Here is a 22,668-nt window from a genome sequence, read left to right as displayed (position 1 = left end):
TGAAAAGATAAGCTGCTATTTCTGTTGCCTGAAACACAATACAAATAACTATTTCATTACAGATGAAATGTTATTATTGTGGCACTTAAATGTGCATGTGCAGTTACATTGGTCTTGTTTGTACCTGTTGATTCAGACTTTTCTCTCTGAATCATTTGCAAGCTACTTTTTCTCCTCCTTCCTGACTGCCATAGTTACGCTGTTTCCACAGTAACAGTCTTGCCTTTTTCTTTAGGAGCAAAAATGATAATAGCTCAAAAGTAATTGCCATCTTAGTTGAGTCCAGGCCAATCAAGCATTTAAAAAATTGTACTAGAGCTAAAATTAATATTTTCCAGTTTGGGATGGAAATTCTCTACCCCAAGCATCTGAAAAAATTAGTTAATTTAAATAATTTATAAATGCCTAACTGCAGAGTTATTTAGGATAAACTGTTCCTCTAAAAAGGACAGGTAGCAGTCCCTCAAGTTCTTCAGAATTTGAGTCATAGGCAAAACCAAATCTCTATGTTGAAGAAATTTCTCTACCTATGAATTTACGGGCTTGCCTGTCTGAGTCTCCAGGAAAGCATCTTTTTACATGTGAAATTTATTCACCATTCTATAAGAAAAACAACAATTTCCCTTTAACTATTGATTGACAGTGTTCCCAGCTGCAGTTAGGGACGTTAGGGCTATTCACCAGGAAAGATCAGAAGGAGTGGAAGGTATCCAGAGAGCTTTCTAAACAGGGTTTCTCCACATCCAGAACTGCTAGGAATGTTTGTAATTTCTACCTGAGTGTGTCTTCACATAGATCAGCTTTGACAACTTTTACCTGGACCATACCAAAAAGGTAGAGTTTTTTTAGCTATTTTAATATACAGAAACCTTTTAGAAATCTCAGCTGCCCTTTCCCAGAAGTTTGGATTCAAAGATGAGCACTCCCACGAGCAAGGTTCCTCAAATGGCTGTGCAAGACATGTTCATTTATTTGACTTGTGAAAAGATAACCCTGTGTATAGCCACAAGACTTCAATCTTTTACGAGCGGTCAGTGCAAAGACAGAAGAGTGCACAGAAGGATGCTCCAGTTGTCCCTAAGTGCTTGGGACCAAGGGCTAGGCCAACTTTTAGTGACACAAGAACCATTACAGGTTGCTTAACAGGGACAAAAAAGAGCTAAGAGACCTCGTTCCTTCAGATGAATACAGACCTTCCTGTCTTCACTAGTAATTACCAGGGTATGGGCAACACTACACATTTCTACAGGCATCAGCAATTCCTGAATTAGAAACATTTTAGGTGCAAAATTCCACACATTTGGTCATCACAGTGCTCTAGGATGTAGCTCACTTCCTGGTTAGCAGTCTACAAAGGGGATAACCCAACTAGCGGTTAAATCCAGTTCTCCGTTAGGATTGGTGTTCCCCATCCTCGAGCAGTTGAGGAGATATGGAGTGACCTCATGTGAAACTGTTGTTAGAATTAGGTGAGGTTCTAATTAGACCCAGATTAGACACATAATTAATTAGAAATTATACCTAAGCAGGACCACAGTCAAGAAGATCTTTCAATGCAGAAGGCTTAAGAAGCTCAGTAAATGGAATGCGTAGCCGGGGGCAGCAAGAGACTGGTTAAGTAGGGAAGTGTGGCTGACCAAGTAGGCAACAGAGATTGCACATCTGGTGCTGAAGGAGGGAAAAGCACATGAGATTTTGCTGGGGTGAGATATTTATTAAAGCTTGAATTCACACAAACACTCAGTTAGAGCAGCTACAAAAATGTAAAGCTACTAAAACTTTCGTTAGCTGAAGTATATCACAAGCTGCAGAAGTTTTTTGTAGGATTTTCAGACAACTGTAGCTTTTGTTCTTACTGGCAAAGTCACAGATGGCCGTAAGGAGGGAGACTTGTTAATTTTTCCTCTTTGGAAAGAAGAAAGACTCAGAGCTGTAACAACTATTTCTGCTCTAGTGGTTTGTTATGCGATACGGCTGATTTGTACTGACTACCTGCTGAATTGCATTCAGGTTAATAACAGCTCAGGCAATAAGATAGATTAGAAAAATATATAACTGATGTAACATTAGCCAGCTGAAGAATCCAGTAGGTGTCATCCAATGATGACGATTTCCTTTTGAGACTCCCATTTCCTTTGAGACATCAATCTTAATTGACTACCTAAACCATTGTAAATGAATTGGATCAAATCCCCTTTGACCTCTATTCTTCTGACAATCTGGAAAATGGAGAGGATAGGGATAATGTGTATGCATTGTCTGCTTTTCAAAATTGCTCTTTCTAATGACATAGCTGTTCAGAAACGTGTCCATGAATTTATTTCCCATAAACATATAAGTGTGGTTGCACTTGTTGATCTAGGCAACTGGCCTTATTTAGTTGATTTGTTCATTATGTGCATATTCTTTTCTCTGCTGAAAGTTGGCATTTTTTCCAGTAAAACACTTGCAAGTAACTGTTTGTTTATTCTTCCCTCCCTACAGACAATCAAATAGTATTCAGGAAATAAATCGATTTCACACACACACACACTCACACACTGTTGAGTCAACTGTGTATGACTAAAAGTGTTCATGACCATGTTCAGCAATCTTCTTTTTCCCTTACCCACTTACAGTTAGTTGGCTTTATTGCTTTATTTCATATGATTTATTTAAAGTAAAGGAATTAGTTGGAAAAGTCTATACTTGCCCTTTTCCAGCTGTGTCTCAGAGCTCCCCTCCAACCCTTGCATTAGGACTCTACTAATCATAAACCTACATCAGTTCAACTACTTATGACTCCTGTGGAAGGGAGAATCTCCTTCTTTATGGAAATTACCCACCTTGGCAATTAAAGGCTCTATTATTGCTCTCAGGTGAACACCTGACAGTCCTAATCCAGCCTGGTTTACACCCACTGTGTCCTTTCCACTATTGTGTATCTCAGGTTGAGGATTAACTCTTTCAAGCAGGCAGAACATTGTAGTAATGATGGTACGAATGAGAATTTTGTTGCATGTTGTGAGGGGTTTTTCTCTCCCATTTACAGTTCCTTTCAGCAGCATGATCTAGAGGTTCGGTATCTGTACTTTATTAAGGCAAATGGTTCCCAGGTTAATTTTCTTCACTGCAATGAGGTACTTCTTATGCAGAGTGTATTGTGTTTCATCTTAACACACACTGAAGTATTTTTTTTTACTCTGTTCATAAAAGCAAGCACTTTTGTTCCTGCTGCTGATTTACATTTAGCATGGCTAACCTTTTGATGTCATGTATTCCATCTTAGACGCAGACTGCACAAACTAGGGGTGTCAAAGATTACCCAGGTTGATTTCTTACCTCGGGAGGTGGTATCATACTCCAAGGAGACACAGACACCTCTTGCCACACATCAATCTGAAGGTAAGATTTTTTTTTTTTTCCAAAAAAACATTTTTGTAGAAAATAAGTATTCACGCAAGAGTTAAAGAATGTAAGAAAAATAATAGTAAATCATAATATAGCTACTTATCACATATTTTCTGCAAGCCAAGTATTGTTTATGTGATTAATGGATGTTCTGGTGAGAATAATTATAATAATGACTTTAAATTCAGGTGGAACCAAACTACTTCTACCTTACAATGGGTTGTGCTTAGATAGCAGTTTAATGAGAACATATTTTCAAATGAATCATTATGAATATAATTAAAATAGTGCTTTATTCCATTTTTCTTGTTTTCTCAAGGAAGTTATTCATTCCGTGCCTTGTAAAGAGGCAGTGATGGAAAGTTGACCTCAGATATTTGGTCAGTGTAATTGTGTCCCCCTCCAGTAGGTGAATCTTAGAAGTTACAGTTCAGCTCCATGTGCTGAAAAAGGAGGCTTACATACTTTGATGTGGACAGTGCTGCTCGCTCTCTGCTGTCGGTTACGTTATCTGTACTCGTGGAGCTGTTTGTTAGCTGTTTGGCTTTCCTGTTGACCAGTAAATATGTGGAGTAGTTAGTCAGGGAGTGCTGATCTATCTGTTCCTTAGCCTACACGCGTGCCGTTGTACTGCAGAACACTGAATGCAGGTCAACTGAAACCATTTAAACTGAACGTAAAACTGTATATTAGACTGATGTAATTTACACACTATTACAAAGCAGGTAGAAAAAGAAATACTGAAGACAGTCTTGACTGTAATTTTTGCTGTTAACAGCAAAGGATCAAGAAAAGTTCAACAGTTGGGTGCTTTCCTGCAGCAGATAGAGTAGAACTTCACCAGGCTCCATACAGAAGAAGAAGATTCAAGTAGGTTGCAAAAGGTGTGCGAGTAAATCTGTCTAAATATAAGTTACTGTCAGGGAAGATACGGAGATAAACATAGCCAGCTTTTTTTTCAGCAGCTGAGTTACCAGGTCTGCCTTTAAGAAACCAGAAATGAAAACTGCTGAGCTAGATACTCAGATTCTACTTCCCCAGACCATAAGTTTGCCCTAGTCATCTGCTGTCTGAAATGGTGCCTTCAAGCATAGACAACCCTGTTGCTTGGATGATGCTTCTTGAGCAGCATATCTTGACAGCTTTGCCTTCTCAGAGGGAGAGGCTGCCTCAGAAGCCTCCTTAGTTCAATCCAGTTCACCTCTGCTCGTCTCTCTGAGGGCTGTTTGAAGCCTCGAGCAGATGAGGTTTGCCCTTGAGGCCTTAACTTCCTGGCTTGAGACCAGCAGGTGCTCAACCCTGGGGCATTGTCATGGAGTCATTGTTAGAAAAGATGGAGAGGATGCTCTTCCTCCTTGACACAGGGCCTTTATCCAGTGCAAGAGCCTATGGGTACAGGGAGTTGAAGAAATGTCTTTGATGTGTTTACCTCTCTCAGGCCTTCAACTCCAGCACTCATTAGCTGACATGCCCTTCTGAACAGGCCAACCTCTCCTGAGGAAGCAACCTCTTCCAATAAGTTCTTCTAGCTTTTTTCCAAGGAGCTCTTCAACTATTATAAAGTCCTTTTCTGGGGTAGACAAGAGGACAATCTCCTACCCTTCAAGGGGAAAAAAAAAGCCAACAGAATGCTGCTGTGGAGCCTGGCAGTCAGAACAGCGAGCACGGAGGGCAATGTGGCTTGTCTTGGTTCTCCCAACACAGAGGAAGCTCTTGTTCCTCACTTGTATGAAAGAAGATAAGTGCAAACATAAGAAGTGATGGACTTTAAACTTCCTAGGCCAAACCTGTGGTGGGAAAGGTCAAATGGTGATAAGTGGCTTTGGTGACTGGTTTTATTATCTTTCGTATTCTCTGTGTCATCCCAGTCAAGGAAAAAACATCAACACCAAACAAGGAAAAAACATTCAACAACATCCGTGAAGTTTCAATTTTTAAACACAGAGGAAAATATCACCTGATCACTTCTCTCAGATGTGTGGGGGAGAGAAAGTTTAACTTTTATTACCTTTCCTATCTGCTGCTAGGGAATTCTCTGCACGTAACGTGGACGTGAATATGGCCCTGCATCAGTAAAGGAGAGTCAGGGAAGCTTGATTATTCCATTGAAATGGTATTTAATTGGAAACTCTCTAGGGGGTAAATAAGCTCTGTGATTTTGGTCTCCCAGGTCTGATGGAAATGACTTCTCAGGTTTTAAATCTCCCAAGCCTCTTTATGAATGCTGAGCCCTTCATATTGTCACTTGAAACAGCAAACAGAGGGGAATTCCTTGGGAGAGCAGTTTTGAGGAGAAGTCTCTATGCTGTTCCTATGCATTCATGTGATAAAATATAGCCATTATCTTTTCAAGATAAATTGTTCAGCTATTACTATGGTTATGTGCTCAGTTATTCAGTATCTGAAGCCTTAGGGTTTGAGAAAAGGAAAAAAAATGAAACCCCTTATTTACTTAGATGAGTCTGACTTCAGCTTTCAGAATTCACTCTTTCGCTGCCTGCCTTGGACACTGGAAATGTCAAAATACGGAATTTTAGGATGAGATTGTCACATGCTTGCTTCTGGTTTGGAAGACAACTAGTGAAGCTGGAAGGAAAGACCTTTCCTGCATGATTAAGCCACCAAAAGAGGACTTTGAGTCCATTCAAAGTTCTGCAGTGCTTTTGAAACATCGATATCGGGTTTTCTGCACGTTGCTTCTCTAGAAAGAAAGAAAGAAACTCTGAGGTACCTTAGACCTACTGCTGTTCTGGAGCTGCCTTGGGTAACGGCTGTTCCCCACCAATCCTTATAAAACTGGTAAAGGAAAGCTCCATTGTGGTAAGTATGGTGCGGTGCCTGAGCGCCAGATGCTATAAGCACTGAAGTCTCAGCTTGTCAGCTGCTAATTTTAGAAAAAATAGTGTGGCATTATTCTTCACTGTATAAAAACAGACTAACTCCTCTTTTCAGAACAGGTAATTTGCTTTATTTGAGAGGAATAATGACATGTCATTTCCCCCACCCACTCTATTATTTAGGGAGATGTGTATATGCATCATTCAACCCTTTGATCACAAGTACTTAATTCTTTTGCTTTATTTAGGTCACAGTAAGCTTCAGCCTTTTCTTCTCTTCCTTGTAGGATGACTTCAAAAACACCCAGATCTTGGCTCTGGAGCCTGAGAAAAAAAGCATTCTTTACTTTTCCCCTTTCTCCTTCTATAATTGGACTTGAATGTAGGTATTCGTAGGCATTGAGAGACATTTCACTTGTGCTGTTTTTTCCATTCTGGAGCTGATTAAGACCTAGACTATGCCAAATGTTTTCTGAGAGATCTCTGGGACACATTCCTTCACTGTTCAGAGACTCTCACATTGCCCCAGAATGGCAGCCCCATGTAGCCTTGGTTGGACCCTCTAAAGCACTGCAGAACTACGCTTTGCTGAAGGCACACCTAGGAGAAAGCAGCAACAGAAAAGCCATGGCCTGACCTCTGCTCAGGATGAATCCCTCACTGCCGTAGAGCAGTGGAGGGAGGTCTGGGTGCCCACCTCAGCTCCAGCTTACTGTTCTCGTGCTCTCTAATGGGCCAGGAGGTAAAATCTCAGTGAGGAAAACATCACACTGTACCTGCACTAAAAAGGGAGATACTCCTCTGATCGGGCTCCCCTCAAAACCAGGGCGGGCAGCAAGAAGGTGAAGGTCTGTGAACTCTCTGGCTTTGCTGGCCAGTGTCAGGAACATTGTTATTCCTCTTCCATGAAGTAGAAACTACTGCTTTATTGATAAAATGAGATGTTCTCACTTTTATGGCTTGCCAGACCGTCACTGCAAATAGGTTATTCTGAAATGCATTTCTGAAAAAGCAGATCCCATATACAGGGGAAGAATATGTGACTTTCTAGAACAATGGAGGTCCTATGTACTTTACCTGTTTATCGTCTTCAACAGGTGGTTGTTCACGTGGGAAAACAAATGTGTTACCATTCTCACCTCCTGAACAGGGTAACTTCATCCTACGCCACAAATGTTTGCTCAATTCTGGCAAGGAGCACAATTCAGGCCCCTGCTCCATCTATTTATCTGCTGTATTCAAATAATGAGGATATTTTGGCTATTAGGGAAAGAAGAAGAAGCAGCTCTCTACTCCAGTTGGAAGTAGACTAGAATGAAGTGAAACTGGGTTGGGTTCTGCATCTCTCTGACACTGTAATTCTCTGAACTAACGTTCCTGAAAGTTATCCTTCTGAAGACACTGAGGAAGGAGAGGGGAATTCTGCTCACAGTCATGAGACCAAGACACATGAGTTTAAGTATCTCTGTGTGATACCAAATGTAAGTGACTACTGTAGGGTGAAGCAAAATTCTCTCTAGGCACCACTGACTGCATTGACTAGTTCTTCACTGACTAGCTTGACAGCAGAGCGCTTCATGTAGGCATATTAATGTAGGTTTCTCATTACTGAGTAAACTGTGTATGACTAAAAGTGTCATACACTGACACCATGCGAAGGCTGTGTCCTATTTTGAGTTTCGGTAATCACATGAGGAGTTACCTGTGACTAGTAATGACAAGACCCAATGCTGTGAAAACAAGTCAGGGCTCTGGTAGTTCTATGATAAAATCCATAAATAAAGTTATTTTTACTTTGTTTGTTATGGGCTGAGATTTCCAGGTTTAATCAGTGTGGAGTTCTGGTTCTGTCTATCCCGCAACATAATGTGCAGCTGACCTCTAGCACAGCAAATCCTGCACCAGGCCTGCTGTGCCTTCCCATGTCTGAGTGTAGCTCAGCTCTAGCTTTGTCAATGCACGCCATACTTAAGAAAAAGCCAGTCCCAGAACTAAGTGAGATCGTACTTCAGCTTTCCCATGCCCAATCTGTCTAGAGCTCATGGATCAGAAGGTGGGGGTTAAGTTAAAGAGCTTACTTTGGCTTTTCCCTTCCAGAGAATCTTAGAGTTCAGCTCCAGTCTGAAGAGGACAAGTCAAGTCTGGACCCAAGAACAGCTTTGAACCCCTCATTTAATGGGAAATGCAGATGCACATTTGTGCATCACCACGTGTGCAAGATACGTGTAGGATACATTAAAATATGTGCGATGGAAAGGCATTGGACATAACCGGGGGGAAAGCAGAGACCTCCTGTTGTAAACAAAAGTTGGTGTTGGAAAGCAGAGCAGAACTGGGCTAGAAATCACTGCTAAAAAGAGGAGACAACCTAAAGATGAGTCAGTGTTAAAGCAGAAGTTCTGTTTATAAAGAGACAGAGCTTTAGTATTACTACTAATGGACACTAATTTTGTAAGAAATGTTATGGTCTATCCTAGGCAGTATCATGTATCACTGAGTGTTTAGTTAGCTACAAAAATCTAGTTTGCCTTTTCTTCTCAAACCTCAGTCTGTCAGAGTCATACTGTGGATCTCAGTAGCTGGCATAAACACCCTAATTCAAGACCGCTTTGTTAGATTAAATCAACAAAGCTTATTTTGTACTGTTGTACCAGACTGTACAAGATTGGATGAGACTAGAACGAAGCAGAGCAAAGATTTGAGGCATTTCACTGCACAGCAGTCTTTCAGTAATTCCCTTTTATGCCTGTCACAACTGCATCCTCTCTTCTAAACAACAAGATTTCAAAGGTGGAATAGTTCTTTATTTTTTAATTTACTTTGGGCATAGAAAGCTTCAAAGGCATTCCGGCAGCTCCCTCTGGTGGTGAAGTGATGAACGGACGCGTCGTGAGGGAGGGATGCTGGAGGTGAGGGAGGGATGCTGGAGGTGAGGGAGGGATGCTGGAGGTGACCTGCAGAAAAACACTTGCCTGATCTTTTGTCTGAGGCAAGAATTACACTTAACAGAAGATGCTTGAGTTGTGTGACTGAAAAGCTGTATGAATATAAGTGCTGATGAAAGAAGTGTTTTATATAAAGCTATTACATAAAAAGTTGGAAAACAAGAAGAGGAATCTGGAAACCTAAAAAAACCGCACCAACCTTAAAAACTCACTTATATCTATTATGACAAAAATCCAGGGGAATAATACAGTAGTGAATCAGCTGCAATTTTTGTTCTTGCCAATCCCTTCTTAAACTACAATTAGTAAAGTACAGTTTGTTAAAATACGTATTCTCCAGGACAGCCACACCAGGCAGGTACCACATGTGGTGGGTCTGTTCCACTCTGAGGAAGCTATAGACGTTAGGTGTATTCCGCTAAAGGCTTTCTTCTACCAGCCGACTCATGATAATTTTTTGTAGCACAGAATTAGGAGAAAGGCTTGGCTTTGGAAACTGTTTCTCTGGCTTTTGTTGTGCAGAATAATGTATTTGACACTGACAAGGGTTTACTCTGAGAGGAAGAATGAAGAAGCCATAGTCTGTGGTCATGCACAGTTTGGTGTTTGGGAGCAGGAGGAGACATCGAATGTCCTATTTCCTAAAATATGTAACACCCATGGGCTAAAATAGGATTTCTGTAAGACAGTCCCACTCCGTTTCAAAAAGGTGGCCTGTTACGTCCACAGTCTACTGGTATACTTACCAGTGATCGTTGCTGCAGTGTTTGCGCCCATTCCCTGCCTCTCCTCTCATGTCCTCTCTGAAGCCTTCTGGAGAAGAGTTTTTCTTATACGCAAGATGGTTTCCAGATAGTTTTCAGCAGAGAGCCCTCTTAAATGCTAAACTGTTTTGAACAGGCAGATCTGAGAATGTATTAAGCATCAGTAATTCTCTGGGAATTATCCACTAAGAACTGATTTAACAGGGAGAAGATTGTCTCTGGTCACACACAATAGGAGGTCTGAAGAAGGAAAACTCTTTAGGGACCTTAGGCTTCATCTCTGACCATTTCATTAAACAGGGACAGAGTAATTTGACTCATTGCAGCTCTTCCACAGTCTTAACAAAATCCTGGGAAGGTCTTTTGAAAACCAGGCACACATACATGGGATTTTTCTGCTCCAAAGTGGCTCAGGCCTCCTGCAGACTCTGGTTTCTCCTGTGCAAGGTACTCCTGCATCAAATACAAGCCCAGGAAACACATCTAATAATTCTCTACAAGGCTGGAAGGAGAGCAACAGACTTGTCATGGCTGGGCCTACACCTTCTCTAAGCTGTTCAGGCTCCAGAAGGTGGGAAAAAACCACGAAGGTTAACTGCCTTTCTCAGTGAAACAAGGAAGCAGTTTTGAGGCTGTGGATGCCTCAGAGAAGACTGTGCAACTGTCATACTATGCGTGGAAGGAAGAGTGCTTCAAAGCCTCTGCAGACAGCATGGAGAAGGACCATGCTCTACCTCCTCTCCTTGCAGGTCCTGCTTGATCCTACTGGATGATCCTTGCTCCGTGCTTTTGAGCAAATGGATCCCATCTTCCACCCAAGAGATTGGAGGCTACTCTATCCTAGAATAAATCAAAAAATACTGTAGTCAGCTCTCTTGTATGAAACCCAACCTGCTCCTTTAGTTGCAGTGGGAAATAAGTAATTGAACAAGACCCTGGTACATCTGGCGTCACTTGGTGGAAAAGAAGAGCTCTGATGTTAGCAGCCTTGACCTCAGACTCCTTTAACTATCTGCAAGTCATCTCACAGTGCCTTTGACCTATCTGTGTGTCCTGACATCTGAAACTAGCAGTGATCCATTAATTCAGAGAAAAGCCCTGTAACACCTGTATGCAAATTGAGTCCTTTGTCAGCTGGAAATGAAAACCTTCCTCTAAGTCTTTCCTCTCTGGAAAAGATCCTGGCTGTGTTTTACACATTTTTACAACTGCCATATTGAGCTGATTTGTTATGTGTTCCCCTCAAGCAACCAAAGACTTCTAAACTTATTTGCAAACACATGACTATCAGTATGTTACAACTGAGCTTTAACATGAGAACAGAAGGAAACTATCCCACTAATGAACAGCACCGTGATTTCCCCAGTCAACCGTTGGTGAAAAGATGGTGGCCAGTTTTTATTTGCCATTTTCACATATTCCTAGTTCTCTCTTTACCATATGTATAATTTCAGTAGTATTTGAATGTACTTTGAATTAACAATGTGTTGTACATATTACAATGTTCAAATTAGAAGTTATAGATATGAAAATATAAAAAGGGGGAAAGTTGGGTTAACAGTGCTTCCAACAGAACAGTGAAGACACAGCTGTTTGTTTTCTTCAGAAACAAAGCATGCTTTTTCCTACCATCCCTGTAATTCCTTCTTTAGCCTAATGGATGATGACTATTCAGTATATACAAGAAAACTAATACCCAGCACCTTCCATTGCACATTTAGTAACCTTTGGCAAACTCTGGCTTTGTAACATGGACCGATCTCCACTGGAATTAAAGGCAAGATTAAGAAAAATGTGCATTGCAGAAGTAGCAGTTATTAATCCTCAGTGCTCTAATTAGCACTTAATCTTTCTAATCCTGTAAGTAGATACAAAATCAGTGCTGAAAAAGACATAGGCCATAATGTGGAAAGCCTTTCATTAGTAATGTTAAAAAGACGTACAGAAAAAAACCCCACTGCTCTGTTACTTCACACTTCTCAATTTGTTTCTTGGCACTTGTGACTCAAAGGAAAAAGATTCACATGCCAAAATCCCCTCCTCTGTTTTAACCCGCACTACTAATGTACTGGGTCAAAAATTATGCAGCTGAAAATTCTCCGGTTCATCACCTCTCTATCTTCAATTCTATAGCTGAGGCACAGCTTAAGAAGCTGGCCAATTGTGCCCCTCTATAGTCTCCTTTAATTGGCTCATTTCCATAGGAGAGGCCACCTGCCTTGGATAGAGGCGTGCCAGCTGCTTGCCCTCAGACTGACTGGAGAGGGAGCCGAGGGGCTGGGTTGGGTAGAATGGAGAGGGTTTGCCACACGCCTCCTTATGACCCACCATAAAGATGGATGGGGATGCCCCCCACGCTGGCTCCTCGTTCACCAGGTGTATCTTCACAGCCTGACTTGAGCACCTGGGCAGAGCCCTCCACTGGCAACCCTGGCCCCCCTTCTCCCTCCCGAGAGCTACTCCCAAGGTTGTGTAAAGCCGTGTTGTATTTATTATAATGACGAATTGTAGACCTCATCTGAAGTACTTGAGCATCCCTCCTTCAAAATTAGTAGTAGCTGGATCCTTTCCAGAGAATCCTTTTGCTTGCTCACTCTCAAGAGTTACTATGAAAACTGAAGAAAGGATCTAGATGAAGTAACTTTTAATGAAATAGATATGTCAGCGAAATAAAAATCTCAGCATGAATTCCCACTGGCCACTATTAATAGAAGATGGAATTCTCTTTTGCTGCAATACAATAGACTGTCTCCACAAATAATGTCACTTTTCAACCAGACCCTGGCTGCCACTTGCCCATCCATCTTATTTTAAATAAACTTAGCATAAATTCACTCTGAGCCACAATTAATTTAGATGTACGTCCCAGCCATAAACCTCCAACACAGTGCTCGCTGTTTCTGCAAGTTAATTCCCTACTTAATGCCCACAGGAAGTGAGAATACAATCATTATTTTTCTGAGATGTGTTGCACTCGAGCCATGATGCCTCACACTTATTTTAAGTCTATAATTGCATGTTGTTGCTGGGGATACTCTTTTCTTTTTTTTCCTCACCCCGCTTGCCTTGTAAAGTTTGCCACATCAGAGCTCAAAATGGATCCAGCTTCTCTAAGTTTGGCACAAGCAGATCCCTGCACTTATGAATAGCCCCACCGGTCTCAGTAGCAGCTGCTGGGTTTTGAGGATTCTTTCAGATCTCACTACTTGGTTTGGAGCTGAACTTTTTCTGAAGGTCTGGCCCCAACTGCAGAGCTGGAGAATTTTTGAAATTTTAGCCCTTCATCATGGTTGTTTCATATTTTGTTTCTTGTCATCTCCACCCAGACGTTCGGGTCTTACTCTCCCTCTCCTATGCACCAGTTACTCAGCAACAACATGCTCAAAACAGCCACTCATCTGCTATGAAACACAGAAAACACTGAAGATTTTGCCTGTGACTGTGTGAAGAACTCCCTGTGCGCTGATGCTCCATCACAGATAACATGCAGGTTGCAAACACAGCTCAAACCAACCTTCCAGAGTGGAGTCTCAAAATTGCCTTGACCTGTTGACTTCACAAATGAAAGTTGGGGGACATATACATTGTGGTGGGTTGACTTTGGTTGCTCACCCAGCAACTTTCCCACTCCCGCTTCCTGAACAGGATGGGGGAGAAAATAAGATAATAAAAGCTCATGTGTTGACATAAGGACAGGGGCATCACTTACCAGTTACTGGCATGGGCAAAACAGTCTCAGCTTGGGGAAAATTAATTTATTTATTGCCAATTAAAATAGATTTGGATGGTGAGAAACAAAGACATAATTGAAATAACACCTTTCTGCTCTCCTTTTTCCCAGGCTCACCTTCACTCATTCACTCTCAGCTCCTTTCCCTTCCCTCTGCCCTGAGCAGCTCAGGGGGATGGGTATGGGTGGTTGTGATCATCAGTCCATAGCCTTTTCTCTCTGCCACTCCTTTCTCCTCACACTTTTCCCCTCCTTCAGTGTGGGTTTTCCCCATGGGCTGCAGTGGGGAACCTGCTCCAGCATGGGCCACAGTTACTTCAGGAAATATCCACACGTGCTCCCATGACTATCTGGGATAATTATTTGTTAGACCAAGCACCAGAAGTGTAACATTCAATATTCTAGCTGAATAGTCATTATCATCATGACATAGGACTGATTTGTTTCTGGATATTTAAAGCAGCCAATCCTGTCTTACCTTGGTATTTATGGATCTGAGACAATGTTTTAAAGTTATTGGCTAATTTGTGTCCCTTTTATGTTTTCTGGCAATAGAAAATCTGGTGATAGGTTCTTTACTTTGGAGGAGATCCATTGCTGAGAATGCTCAGAAATCAGAGATGCTTGCCTAGACCAGGGGTAGGAGCTTGGTTCTTGTCAGGTCAGCTACACAGGCTATATATTTCTGGTGGTGATCCCAGAAAATGATCCATGACGCCTGTACCAAATGGTATGGATTGGGTCATCTCTCCTCCCATGTTAAAACCTCAGAATCCGTTGGAGCAGTCAGTTGCACCCACATTGTTTCTTGTCAGGCTCACAGTTTACTGTGGTAGATATCCCATCATCTTATACGATGAGACAGCACAAGCTCTTCTTGCATGCATTTCACAGACTTCTTACCTATGAGTGTGAGATGTGCTGGGATTCACTTGGAGAGATGATTGAGGCCAAGAAAGCTGAACCCAACACAGCCTTGTAAGGTGGGATATGGACCCTAGCCCAGACTGTCCTTCAGTCTATGCCCAAGTTTCCAGGCCAGTGAAACTACTTGATTTGGTCCAGATGTGAACTGGGTGTGATATAATATGCTTGCAGTTCAGACTGATCAGGAATAAGGATGTTGTCTTGTCTGTGTTTTACTCTTTGCTAGGTCGGGTAATGTGGAAAGCTTGGATTCAGGGCTGTGGGTTTCCAAACAGCCAGGATTCCTAGGAGTTAGGCACTGAAATGTTCGCATACATTTTAACGATGTAAGAGTTGCTGTTTAAGCTAAGATAGAATAAATTTACATCTGTGTCTCAGTTGTGCAGTCATGAAAAGGTGTCCGGTGAACAAATTGAGCTTCCATTTTGAAGAAGGCCTTGGACAGAGTTAATGTTGAGTGCGCGGGCATGAGTGCGCTGCTGATACTGTATGTTTGGGAGGCATCTGTCCCGCAATTCCTAGGTTATACCATTATGGAGGCAGAGAGTGAACAGGAGGTTAATCTGGTGTCCCTTTTCACTTTTTGTCTCTCTAATCTATGGACTGAACTGTGTTAAAAAGTTGTAGATATAGTTATATAGTTATTTAAGTATTTACCTGTAGGTTTAGCTATAGATACAACATTTAGGTAACATGTTGTCTATCTGTATTATACTTATAGATGTACAGATACTTGTAGATACTTACATAAAGCTGACCATGACAAGATCTCACCACCTGGCAAGTGATAGCCTTGAGGACAGAACAATGGAGTGAACGTCAGGAGTCTTTGTTACAATCTGTACGTGTAACTGCGAGCAAATCACAAACTGAGCTACAGTCACGGCAGAGACATAGATATAGCTCTTCATTTACCCATAGTGGAGACGACTAACAGTTTAAACATGAACCAAGTGAACTCACAGCAGCCAAATTTACTAGAATTTGTAGCTGTCACAGAGCTAGCTGATCTGGCAGCATGACGGATGCTAGTACCCAAGCTAACTAGTTACATCCTTGTTGAGATACTTCAATATTTCAGTCATGCAATCACATGCAATAGCTCTACCTTGAGGGGCCTAGCCTATCTGTGTAGACTTTCTACGGTCAAAAGAGTGAGACAGACCCTTCCAGAAGGCAATTTACCCTACCTATTTTATTTATCATAACACTGAAAGAATTACTTTCTATTTGTGCCTTTCTCCATTGCCTACAGGACTTAGCCAATGCATTTAAATTATGAGCTTCATTTTTAAATGATTGAGGATAGATGAGATAATTCCCACCATTTTGTGATGGGAATATGGGCAAATGCATTATGCAGTGTTTTTCTGTCAAGCCCTGAAACTGTTCTGGGACTATTATTATTGCTGTTTCTTTTCTTCAGCTCCTTCATCTCTTAGCTATTCTCCTTTGCAGTTGCTTGCTGTGTGAAAGCAAAGTGAAAAAGCAGGCATCTTATTTTCTGCTGAAACCTATGTAATTTAGGGCAGCACTTCTACAGCTGATATTTAAAGGCAATAGGACAGAGAAAAAATAGAAAAATTACTTTGCTCTTTTGTTTCTTCAGTTAAATAGTGTTTTCATACTAGTCAGAATACTTTATTGTGTAGACTCAATACTACGCTTTATGTGCTAACATTGATTTTGATCCACCAAGCTAATTTTTGTATTGTATAGTTGCTCGAATGCATGTTTCTGTCACATTTTGCTCAGGGCATATGCCTTACAGTAAAGGTAGAACTAAAGCCCATCAAATTCCTTGCCCCAAAGAGCACTGAGCATCAAGTGGATACAGATCTAAATCTAAAATTTATAGCACTGTGACTATGAAATGGCCAAAACCACAAGTCTGTTTGCTGAGGTAAAGGATGGAGAATATACATTTTTGTCTGCTCTTTCCCCACTTTCAAGCGTATCACATAGGTTGTGGGACACTTGACCTGTGATATTTCTTGTATCAGAGCATCTTGTTGAAGTATGAAAAATGAATACCCAACCTTTATGTATTAGCTATGCAGTGAGTATGTTTTCAGACCTAATTACTGAATTAGTTAGTACTAGTTTACAATTATCCTTAATAAGTCTGGATTAGCAATGGTTAGTAAAAGTAACTTTTCTGTTTCACAGTTCATCGGCTTGAGATAATTTAGTAACAAAGGCTCATGTTGCAATCAGGGAAAGGACTCCCACTGACTTCAATGGGACCTGGACTGGGACCAAAATTAAGTGCTTGCCATGAGTCTAAATAGCTGACATTGTCACTGACTCATCATGTGAAGCCCTTTGCTACATTGTAGAATCATTTTATTTGGATTTGATTAAACATAAAAGTATTTTGCAAGGCTTTCCAGCTCTGAAAAACAAGGTCATTTACATAAGAGCTAAGCAACCACATAGCTATCCTCTTTTACCCTGGTTAGTAGGCTTAATCCTGCAAATATTTATGCATGCTCTGTGCTCATGATTAGTTCCCTGGCATATTTGATTGTCTGACATCAGGCATGTATGTGTTTGCAGGAGAAGGTCTGGTGTTGTTACATTCATTTGTTGTATCCTGCTTTGCTGAAAGACTGCAGGCTCTGAAGGGCAGGAAATGTAATTGTATATCATATTTATCAGTGTAGGATACAGAAGACATACTGTAAAGAAATACTGATCGTGAAAAATGGTTTTATATATCATAGAATCATAGACTAGTTTGGGTTGGAAGGGACTTTTAAAGGTCATCTAGTCCACCCCCCCCTGCAATGAGCACGAACATCTTCAACCAGATCAGGTTGCTCAGAGGCTTGTCCAACCTGAACTTGAACATTTCCAGGGATGGGGCACCTACCACCTCTCCAGGCAACCTGTTCCACTGTTTCACCACCCTCACTGGGAAAAATTTTTCCTTAGATATAGTCTAAATCTACCCTCTTTTAATTTAAAACCATTACCCCTTGTCCTACCGCAACAGGCTCTGCTAAATATATATATATATATATTTTAAGGGGAAAATACGCTTCTTTCCTATATTCCAGGTTGATTCACTTTGTCAACTGCTAAAAATGTGCCTTTTATTATTAACACCTTTTATCAATCCAATGAACAATAGAAACAGCCACTCTGCTCCAAGACTGGCCACATCTTGCAATAATTTATAAATGCCCCATATTAAAAATAATACACTTACTCAAACTTTTTCAAAATGTCCCAGGGTGAGCAAATGCTTTTGTATTATTATTAGTTTTGACAAACCTGATTGTGTGCTGGCCATTGTTAAAGTCTTCTATCTGCCTCCAAACACAGTGAGAGACAAAGAATTTTTAATGAATTTAATTAAAACTTTATGTGGTTTATGGTGTTCACCTCCAGCTGGTGTGCCATTCTTCTCTGGTGAATGAAGTTTCCTCTAATGCATAATGATGTGTTTTATACGAGGGATGTTTGAACCCCCTTCCTAGTAGCCCTGAGGTAGTTTCCATGGTATGACACAGTGGTGAAGTATTTAAAAGCAGGTCTCTTAAACTTAAGTGAATTATGTATATGGATAAATGCACATGCGTGAATGCATAGATATGAATCTTAAAATAAGTTTAAGAATATTTTTTTTTTCCCCAGAAAGAGTCTGTGTGGGCTAGCTTTTATGACCCATGCAGCTGAGCATTTGTCTGTACAAATGGCACATTGACATGAAAGGGTTGTGTTATTTGACTGCTTATATTGGGAGTAGGCAGTTGAATAATCTGGTCTCTTTTGGTTAACACACTGAAAACTGACCTCTGTACCAGGCACAAGGTCCTCATATTGATGGGCATTCTTAATCCTGCTGTAATAAATATGGACGATAACATGCAGATAGTCCTGTTAGCAAATGTTTCAGTGCATTTTATGAGACACACTGAGACACTGCAACAAGCTGGGTCATTCCCATGGCTGGTTAGAGTTAGTGGAATTCTAGTCATCAGAATCTCTCATGCTGATGGGGCTTTCATAGAGGGTCTCTAAAAAGGGCAATGATCAGTCAATATTTCTTTGTGGAGAAACAAGTTCTTGCTAAAAAGGTAAGCTGTTGATTTGTTTTAAGCACTTGCTTTTCAAAATCTTGAGTCTGGGTGTGGCCAAACTGAAATACAGAGCTGTCTTTTTGTGGTTCTTTGGATGCTGAGATCTCAGTTGTGTAAGAATCTTGAACAAGTTTCTCAGGGAAGGAAGGAATGAATGAAGCAAGATGTCTTGGACCAAAGGAACAGGACTCAGGAAGAACTCACATCTCTACAGGGAGTAGCGTGATCCCTGGAGAATTCTCAGTAATGGAGTCTACAAACTTTCAGTGGTTTTGCAGAGACCGGAAAAACTTAGATGAATGTTGAAAGGCATCTTCATAAATAATTCCTCTTTTTCTAATGGTTGTGAGGAATTGGATCGGAAACTGGTTACAAAATCACCATGTTCCAGCATCACCCGTTTATATCATTGACCAACTCACTGAGGTGGGGAAAGACTTTTATATGGCCTCATTGGAAGTTCACTAAGAGGAGAGGCTTTCCAGGAGGTGAATCTTCAGTGTATCCTCTGGAAAACCAATAATCAGTAGTTATCTGGAGATGAGACCTTTTTCCTGGTGGGAGGGATTTCAGTTTTTAAATCCACCTGTGATTTCTAATACAGTTTTCCAAGGATTAGCCAATAGTAATAACAACAGTAAATCACCATATGTGTTGTTCCCCAACTGATGGAGAAACAAAATGATACAGGAGAGGACCAGTCATAAGCTAAATCAGAAAAAGTCTTTGGAGAAAATACTGAAAAAGCAGCCATTTGTCACTTGGTGGAATGACAAAGATCTGAAGAGATGCAGGAGCATCGTAAGCTAAAGAATAGCTCCTTGCGATAGGGATGGACAAGAAATCAAGATGAATAGAACAAGCAGGCAGATGAGTAATAGATTGTAAAGAATGAAGAAAGAATGAAGAAATAATGAAGAGGAAGTGGAGGGAGTCCTGAAAACCACAAAGACATATTTGTATTTTTCTAAGAAATTAAGAGGTGCCACCTGGAGGTGGCAGAGGGAGCAGATGTGAGGAGCTGACATCCTGCACTGGAAGAAGTTTGACCACAGACTAATGAGTCATCTCGTTGCATTGCTCCTGATTCCGGATGCTCTGATTGCAGTCTCCACTGCTGTTTTGCTCTTTAGAGTAAATGAGCAATAAACTTGGTCTGATCAGCTGCAGCGTACCCTTCAGAGGAGGTAAGGCTTCTGTCAGTCGACACAGAGCTCTTGGACTAAATGTACCAGCGGCTGAGTGTCTGGTCATGTTCTGTCTTTGGGGGACTGTTGTCAGCTGGTGGACTAGACACTGTGCAGTGTAAATCAGAACAAACTTGATTTAGGCTGGGAGTGAAGATGGCAGTCTCAGAACGGCCACCCTGTGCGTCCCGGCATGGAAAGTCTGTCTCTGGAGGTGGGCACGGGGAGGGAAAGGAAGGAAGGGAAGATTACACAGCTATAAGGTCATAATTTCATCATGCAACATGGAGGTGTGCACCTCACTAAACAGTACCAGTCAGGACATCAAAGGCTCTATATCTCACCTCCTGGTAAAGCAGTGCTGCTCTTTGCCTTTGGTTAGTGTTGTCAAGTGGTCAGGCTTTGAGGGTCCTGTCTGTATTCCTCTCGTCTCCAGCTCTAAAACATTATGTTTAACTAGTGCCCTTTGTTCCTGGGTTACTTTTGGCAAGCAGTGTTGGGAATAAAGTAAAAGAAACCTGAGAAGGACTAAGGCTTGGGACTGCAAGGGCTGAGTTTCAGCTGCGCATGGCTGTGACGCACTGCTACTATTTCATCAGCCTGTGAACACTGACAGTCTTGACAGTGGACCAGTGGGTCCTTTATGGGCATAAGCAGAAAGGCAGGGCCATAAGAAAGTGTTGGAGTCCTGGTGTTGGTTGTAGTTTTGCTGTTAAAAGCAGAGAGGTAAGAAAAAACACTGAAACCAAATTTATTTCCATGGTTTGTAGATACTTTGCACAAAATGGCCGGTTACCAAAGGAGGAAGATGCATGAGAGTCTGATTTATAGCAGATTCTATTGGCACATGAAACTGCCACAGCAACACTGAGGATTGAAGAATGATCTTAGCTTGAAAAAGGGGAGCTTTCTCAGTTCAGCTGGAGGATAAAGTGCAAGCCAGTCTGCCACAGTCTTTATGCAGAACAAGGGCACTGTATAAAATGGTGCTGCTAAGAACATTGTGGTAGGTAGTCAAGGTACAGCCAAGGGACACATCCAAGGACGTGCCATAGGAAGCACTTGTCCTTCAAAGTACACTTCTAGGTGACCTGAGTGGGAAACTTCTAGATGATTTGGGCCAATGCTGGATTTTGGAAGCAAATTGGTGCACATATGTTCATAGTAACTCTTGGCAGGACAATACTGGGAAACAGAAACAGAAAATCTGTGCCACTCACTCTTTCGCCCATTTTAGGGACTTCTTGAAGCACAAAGTAACGTAGTGCTAGAGCAGTCATTAGGGGGTATCTTACATACTTGGTCTGTATACACAAATGTCTGTTTCTTTTTCTTTGCTTGTTTTAAGAGTCTTAGGACTCAGTCCTGCTCTTTAAAGATGAGTTTCTCGCACTCTTCTAAGCTTACTGTCACTGTCATATATATTGTTGCAGGGCAGCAGCATGCGATGAGAGTTAAGTGGGTTTTGGTATTTATTTCATAGCTTTGCAGTTGAAATATTGCATGATCATTGGAAAAGATATACATCTGCGTGTACATAGACTGACAGGTCATTTTAGGGTGAAATAGAGTAATTTTGATGCAAAATATGGATAATTATTAAGATACACTGTAGATATCCTTTAAGTATTTTCGGATTGGAGTCACTGATTCTATCAGAATATGAAGAAAAACTTATAAAGATGAAAAATAATCAAAATAACAGACTTAAAAAAATAATGGACAGTTAAGAAGTCTGCCTGTATTTTTCTTGGTCTCTGGCTTTAGGCCAGATTGTCCGTGTGTGGAATGTCCTTAAAAGCATGAGGAAATTATACCATATTTTCTTCAGAAGAAATATGAGATTTGGCTCCTGTATCTTCCTTAAATGCTTGAAAATCCCTGGATCAAAGCCCACAGAATCTCTCCTGAGGAGAGACTTGAATGTGGATAATTATGCAGGAAACTATGAGCACTTTTATGTTTTAGCTTCATTTACTATTTAAGTAGAAGTTAAAATGAAATAAAAAGATGTATCATGTCTTATCTTGACAAGTGTTTTTTCTTTGTTTTGGAATCCAGTATTCACACTGTCTCCAAAGACATAATGAAAATTTTTATGTAGAATCAGTTTAAATCTTTCCTCCAGTATTCTTTTTATTGAAAAATATGATCTTTGAAAAGAAAAAGTTCATACAAAACTTGCCAGTATTGTCAAAATGAGACACTTTTTGTTGACCTTTGCTAAATCTGCATAAATATTTGTCACTTTTGGTTGAGTATTTTTTCTGCAGTTTAGAAAGTACTATCCCATCTACGTCCATGTGATTAGCAAAAGTCATGAGCACCTTCTTTTCTGGGGGAAAATTTTTCTCTCCTATACTTAGCCACCCATCTGAAAAACACAATCTTCAGCTCTGAGCCCTTTGACACTTCTGGTCATTTCAGGAGTTACTCAGGCCAGGAAGCTGTGCAGCAGAGGATGCAGTTGTGGAGGATGTAAATCAATTATCTGTGTAGGACATGAGTCAATCACCTTTTGGCAGTTCGACACACTTCTTCAGTCACTGTGCATTGAATGATACTTGCCATCCGACTAACCTTCTGTAGGCGTGTGCCATGTAGCCAGCGGTAGCCATTCCCTTCTTGGACTCCCGGGCAGAAATACTCGCTGAAGCCAATTTACAAAACCTCCACTGACAAAAGTGGGATCAAGGTTTTACTCTAGGGATCTACATGCCCTGCATAACTGGGCTGCTTTACAGTGTTGTGTCAGACTATAAATCACATTTACATTAGCCTTAATGCCCTTCTCCAGCCC

General features: G+C 41.1%; 1 protein-coding gene across 4 annotated transcripts in view; it reads left to right on the top strand.

Annotated features, from left to right (window-relative positions):
• Positions 1 to 22,668, top strand: part of DYNC1I1 (dynein cytoplasmic 1 intermediate chain 1) — a gene marked incomplete at both ends in the record, with an annotated part of 176,827 nt that overhangs the window by 23,593 nt on the left and 130,566 nt on the right. For all 4 annotated transcript variants that reach the window (XM_081996291.1, XM_081996289.1, XM_081996290.1 and 1 more), the window contains one exon: positions 3,269 to 3,384. In XM_081996291.1, coding sequence (XP_081852417.1) covers positions 3,269 to 3,384 — 116 coding nt within the window. The remainder of the gene's footprint in view (positions 1 to 3,268; positions 3,385 to 22,668) is intronic.

The sequence above is a fragment of the Phaethon aethereus genome (genome assembly GCF_964289735.1).
Source record: "Phaethon aethereus genome assembly, chromosome: 2".
Lineage (NCBI taxonomy): Eukaryota > Metazoa > Chordata > Aves > Phaethontiformes > Phaethontidae > Phaethon > Phaethon aethereus.
The sequence above is the reverse complement of the archived record's forward strand: the minus strand, read 5'-3'. Positions and strand labels throughout refer to the sequence as shown.